Source organism: Onychomys torridus, chromosome 7 (assembly GCF_903995425.1).
Source record: "Onychomys torridus chromosome 7, mOncTor1.1, whole genome shotgun sequence".
NCBI classification, from domain to species: Eukaryota; Metazoa; Chordata; class Mammalia; order Rodentia; family Cricetidae; genus Onychomys; species Onychomys torridus.
Genome location: NC_050449.1, coordinates 14,908,933 through 14,915,892, shown reverse-complemented (window position 1 = coordinate 14,915,892; position 6,960 = coordinate 14,908,933). Strand labels below are relative to the sequence as shown.

Sequence of the window (6,960 nt, the reverse complement as noted above, 5' to 3'; positions counted from 1 at the left end):
AGTCTTGGACCTGGAGGAAATGTGAGTGGAGGGGAGGGGCTTGGGGGAAGGCGGGTGTGGATGTGGGAGGAGGGAGGACAGGGGAACCCATGGCTGATGTGTATGTAAAATTAAAACACAAATATAAAAATAATAAAAAAAGAAAAAATAATAGTCCTATCTTACCCCCCAAGAACCCCATTTCTGCTTGGGTCAGCATGTTCAGAGTAGCGTATTCTGTCTCTAGCCTTGGCCATCTGCTTATTCTTCTGGCATGAGATCAGCCATTTACTTGGCTAAGGAGGATGAGCAGTGCCAACAACAGCAATAGCTACGGACCATATAAACCTCTACATTCTGCATTCCATTTCCATTTCCAATTAGTCCTGTTCTTCTGTAAAGAGGGAAATGTGGTCTGCGGTTAAATGACTTACGTGATGTCATTCTGTCAACAATGATGACACTGAGATTTTTAAACCCAAGTATGCTCTTTCTTTACACACTGAAACAATAGGCATTCAGAAGTATTTGCTGAATTGGGTGTCCATGTAAAAAGACCATATAGAGACTCAAATATAAAACAAAATATCAGAAATTCAAATAAACATGGAATTTTTAAAAGATCATAAAAAAATTACCTATATGAAATTTCACCAAAGAAGAAATGTTTATGTGCTTAACATGGAAAATATCTCTATAATGTAATAACAAATGTAAATTAATTAAGTCTCTTTAACTAATTTAATGTTAAATTAAATTAATGTTTATTTGATTATATGAATATAGGAAGACAATTTACGGAACTAGTCAAATCAGGAAATGTATCTTGTTTGACAATAATTTTGCATCAAATAAAATAGATAAGTTTCTAGTAAACATGAAAGAAAACACACTCAGCTCTGTTTATCAAACAAAAATGATAATATTAAAATTTTAGTTAACATCAGGATAGCTATATACTTTTAACATTACATATATATGTACTTATGCATATATATATATATATATATATGAATACAAAAAATGCCATATATGTGCATACAAATATATGTACATATCTGAATATCTGCTAAACCTAATGGCACAAATGTATCTTTATAGAGATATGGAAATATCATTGATCATGATAAACAATTATTTTTGAAGCTTAAATTTTAATAAGAAAGAGATCACAAAGATTGTAAAGGTTTATAAAATGAAACATGTTCTATTAATACAACAGATACATGAAGCAAAATTATAGACTCATACTGATAAACTACTAACTGCAATATTAAAATTTCAGTATCTATAATTGAATTGGGTCTTTTTGTCCTCAATCTGCTTATCTCTAAATCTTTTATTGTAAAACATCCATAGGATATAAGCCCACAAAGATAGTCTAGAATATTCTATTCCTGTGAAACCTATACTTATGGGAAATAGTTATAACATAGCAGTTTTTCAAATAGTTCAGGTCGTACAGATAAAGATATAGATATATTGATATAGGCACAACAATCGATTTTTGTCATTTAGTAGACTCAAAGAAAATTTAATTATTCTTTGAGTGAAAGAATTATTCTCAGTTTCTGTCTCAGAATCATGCATGGATCTGCCACCTGAATATTGCCCACTTGCCACTTACCCTGAGAACAACATATCAAATAAGGGAAGCCATCCTAACAGTGAGTTTTCTCAAGGCTTCCTTCATGTCCCTGTTCCTCAGGCTGTAGATAAAGGGGTTCAGCATCTGAGTGACTGTGAAATACATAACTGAAACAACTGCTGAGTTCCTGGGAGATTCTGTAACTGCAGAGCTAATGTACACTCCCAAACCTGTCCCATAAAACAAGGACACTACTGACAGGTGAGACCCACAGGTGGAAAAGGCTTTGTACCGTCCCTGCCCTGATGGGATTTTCAAAACAGTGGAGACAATTTCAATATAAGACAGAAAAATTCCAAAGAAAGGAATACCACCAAATAGGAGAGCTGCTGTATAAATCAAGATCTTATTGATAAGTGTGTCAGAGCAGGCAAGCTTTATGATCTGAGAAAGTTCACAGAAGAAGTGGGGGATTTCCAAGTCTGTGCAGAAAGTCAGCCGTAGCACCATGAGACTGAGCAATAGTGCATTCACAACACTAATGATCAGGGAAACCAGAATGAGTAGAGTACATAAGTGTGAATTCATGATAACTGTGTACCTCAGAGGGTGACAGATGGCTACATAGCGGTCATAGGCCATTGCTGCAAGCAAACAATTTTCTAATCCAGCAAAAACCAAGACAAAGCAAGCCTGAGTGAGGCAGCCTGTGTATGATATTCTCTGGTCCTGTGCTTGGATGTTTAAGAGCATCTTTGGGACTGTAGTAGAGCTTATACAGATGTCAGCCAAGGATAGGTTGGAGAGCAAAAAGTACATGGGTGTGTGGAGATGGGAATCTGAACTGATGGTCAGGATAATTAATAGGTTCCCAAGAAATGTGACCAAGTACATAAACAGGAACAGACCAAAAAGGATGGGTTGCAATTCAGGATCATCTGAAAGGCCCAAGAGCAGGAATTCTATTGTATTTGTTTGATTTGTGGATTCCATATTGTTCAGGAAACTTATGGAGGGAAAAACAGACATTAAGACATAAGTACGTTTTCCCAAGGATACTTCATTATAGAATAATTTCATCTTTGAAAAACTCTCAATCTTGTTCTCCCGCTCTACTTTCCTGTAATATTATGTTTTGTTTTTTCTTCTCTCTTCTTTTGGCTATATTAAATTTATTGAATTCTTTCTCTTTTCCCTGATTGAAACACTAGATATTAATAATTTAGAACATTGTGTCTAAAAATTCTGCAAATTTTGAATCCACTCAAAATATCAAACCAAAATGATTTGAAGTATATATAAACACAATATCACGTGATATTTCAAAATTGACACAACTCATTTTAATTATTGCTACATTAATTTCTTTGTATAAGCAAAATATAAAATCATCATATAAGAGATTTTTGTCCTAATAGCACCGAGATTCATCATCAATCCTTAAGGAAGTATTGCAAGAATTTTCACAAACAGGGCTTTATGTATGATTTTGTAATTTATTAATGAAATGAGAATGATCTACTACCTTCTAGTATTCATAATAGGAAGGAAATAATGTTTTAAAAATAAAATAAAGATATATGGAAAATCTTGATTACATAATCTCAAATTCAAGGGTAGAATCATGGATTAAAATTGTACCTTAGAACTTATGTATAGAAGACCAAAAAACTGAACATATCAATGTAGATGAACAATATTTTCATTTTCACATGCATTTAAATTAATCTAACTTATAGTTATCAATAAGAATTATCAAATCTGAGGCTGATGGGGTAGCTCAGGAGGTAAAGGTGCTTACTGTAAAACTTGAAATCCAGAGTTTGAACCCTGGGACCCACATGCTCTAAGGAAAGAATCAATTCCCTAAAGATGCCCTCTCACCTCCACATGTGCACCATGGCAAGGATGTACCTGCATCCATACACGGACATGTATACATGAACACACTCACAAACATAAATAATGTATTTGTTAAAAAAAGAATAACAAAACTGGCTAGAGAAAAATAATTTGTTAAATAAAGTTTATAGAAAATTTAGTAACCATTAAAACACCAAGTTAATATAAATATGTGTTAAATACAATGTGTATCATGATGAAAATACATATATGATCATCTATCATTAACCAATAAATTACAATATATTGCTGTATAACATTTGATGTTGCTAAAATAATACATATGTATTGTGTATCTTTAATAATATGAAGAACATATGTATTTCATTCTCAAACATAATCCTGAAACTGTAGTTGATACTCATTATTCTCCTGAAATTTTAATATACTTATAAATATAATTTATTAAATCACACATATATATTTGTGTATGTTTCCATACACACACATATATCATTTTCTAGAGAACAACATATAAAAATAATATTTCATAATGCTAAATTTATAGAATTAATTTGTTTTGTATGTGGTAGTCTATGTTGTGTTTTAAATAGTCATAGAATAATATAAAAATGTAAATAAAAGTATTATCTTAGTATCAGCCTTGATCACTTCATCATTGTCAAATGACAACACACAGCACAAAAGCAAAAAATATCTGTTCTGCAAATAGATACTATAACATAGCAAGCCAAATATTATGCAAACTACATATACACTATGGGAATCTTTGCTTTGTCCAATACACTAATATAAAATGATGGAGAAGTCTAAAATATTGTTTAAAACAAGAAATAGTAGACTGCTTTTCAGAATGGTTTTAAGCCTAGTATAAAATATTAGTAGAATGAAAATTTCTCAAATAAATGGATATATCAGAACATAAACAGGTTACCTGGGCACTAACACTAAGGAATGACATACAGTTCTTGGCCTTTCAAACACAGTAAGGGAAACTGTTCTTTGTTTGAACACAGAACTTCAAAAGAGACTTTTTTTTTTTTGCAGAAATAATGATTCCTGCAACTAATATTGGTGTAGTGCCTACTTAAATGGGAAAGATAGCTCAGGGATGATCACAGGTTGATTATGTGCAGTGTAGGTGGCCCAAGGGACTTTGGTTTGTGATGTCCTAATTAAGAGGAGCCCATTTGTTTCTCAGGTGGCTACAGGACAGCACAGATCCTTACAGAGATAACATCTGTGAGGAGGAAATTTTCTTTGCTGATTAGTACACAAAAAAAGAACAAGTGGAAGCCCTATTTTTCCATCCTCTGATATTTTTTTATCATAGTCTTGTAAAGTATCTTGCATACCTCAGCATATCTTGGTCCTATCATTAAAGGACAGTTTTTAATTTTATCCTAAAGAGCAATGTGAAAAATTGCGATAACCATGTATGATTGTATGTTTGGAGGGAGGAAGGGGAAGATGAGTAATTTATAATCTCAAACTGTGAATGAAATAATTGAAATATATCTTTAGATGTATGTGTTACTAAAGTAAATTTAAAAAAACATTTAATACACAAATTAGAATATATAACATAGTCTAATAATACACAGAAGTTATGGAAAATTAATTTGAACCATCTGTATTACATTCAACAATTACTGAAGTTTGATGAGCAATCAAATAAAAATGTTCACTTTATTCCTAATATCTGATTTGTCAGTGATTACTCGGCATAAAAATCAATACTGTAACATTCAATATTCCTAAATCATAAAATGATAAGCTAGTATGTTATACAAGGGTCATATAGCAATATGTCAATTAATCCCCCATCTCATCTCCAGCTCTGCTGCAGAACATCTGCTGCAGCCTCCCTTTCCTCCTGACCACATCTCCCGTGTATCACACAGATCTTCCCCTCCAAGCTTCCTTCCCCCAACTCTGTTTTGTCCTAGTCAACACCTCAAGCAGGCCTTCCTGAGAACTCAGGCTGCACTAGTCAGGGAAGCATGTAAGCTTAGAGCAGATCTTCACCTCCCTCTCCATTTCTCTCATCCCAGCTCTGTAGAAGAAATTCTGCTGTGACCTCTCCTTACTCTCTGTCCCCATTCTGGGGTGACTGATTAAGTATGCTCTGGGGGACCCCAAGCCTTCTTCAAACCTCGAGAGCCACTCTACCACCCTCGCCCATATCCATTTACTCTTCCTTCCTCCCTTCCTTCCTCCCTCCCTTTCTCCCTTCCTTCCTCCCTTCCTTCCTCCCTTCCTTCCTCCCTCCCTCCCTCCCCGCCCCTCTCTCTCTCTCTCTTTCTTTCTTTCGTTTTTTGAGACAGGTTTTGGTGCCTGTCTTGGATCTTGCTCTGTAGACCAGGCTGGCCTCAAACTCACAGAGATCTGCCTGCTTCTGCCTCCTTAGTCCTGGGATTGAAGGTGTGTGCCACCACTGCCCGGCATCCCATACCCATTTCTTAGTATCCAGTCCCAATATCCAGAAATATGTTTTATTGGGAACCCAAGTGTCCATACTTAACAGGACCAAAAAAGATTTACTAAGTAATACAACATATAAACTGGTTACATTGAAGCCTGTCCTTGGTTGGGGATCCAGTTCTGGTAATTGTTTGTTGATCTATATTCAGAGATGAAACACAGCAGTACATGAACAGGGAAAACAAGGAATTCAAGAATATTGTATTCTTATCTTAAAATCAGCATAATTTTACCATGGTAATGGCCATGTAAATTCAATTTTCCTTGTGGATACAAATGGAAAAAATGTTTAATTCATTTTTTTTTTTTTTTTTTTTTACTTTTAAGAATTTCGTACTTGTATACAATGAAATACTGTGAGGGTCTCTGCAACTTCCATAGCCAGGAGAGTGACAGTCTACGGGAAGAAAGAAGACAGTTCAGTTCAACACAAATCAGTAGACAGTTTTGGTTCAAACATTGGTAGTCTGACCCTGAGTACTTTTTAAGGTATATTTAAGCATAGTACAATTTTATTAAATTTTTTCTAGTCACAATTTACTCAATGTTATGCACAATAAAGCATACATGAAACTCCATGATGAAAAAAACTAAGATAAATAAAGATCATATGTGACTATATTGAGACTCTTATAAAGTACCTGTGATCCATACACATGAGTTCTGTAGATTGACTATGGAAAATTATTTTACAATAAGGATCTTGAGAAGGGTCCAGTATGGTTTCATGTCTCACAGATAGAGTCAAGGTCATCAGGCTATTAGACATGCCCACTTCCAGTTTTCTGAGAGAATAACAGGTTATACATTTTTTTACTTGAAGGAACAACCCAGTGTGTTTAATATTCAAGGTTACCTAGTGCTTATCTATGAGCACAAAGACCTCCATGCCTCCTACAAAATATGATCATATCTACAACCAATTTGACCCTCCATACCCCTATTTCCTCTTAAGTATAACTTATCCATATTTAACTCTGTGAATCTGTGTTACTGTGCCTGCCTAAAACATCTGATCATAAATAGCTGAATGGCCAATGGTGCAG

At 34.4% G+C, this 6,960-nt stretch overlaps 1 protein-coding gene across 1 annotated transcript; it reads right to left on the bottom strand.

The window, feature by feature from the left end:
- Positions 1-1,621: 1,621 nt before the first annotated feature.
- LOC118587440 (olfactory receptor 7G2-like) lies at positions 1,622-2,596 on the bottom strand. Its single transcript, XM_036193401.1, has one exon. It carries the CDS (start codon positions 2,594-2,596, stop codon positions 1,622-1,624), a length of 975 nt encoding a protein of 324 aa, XP_036049294.1.
- Positions 2,597-6,960: the final 4,364 nt, after the last annotated feature.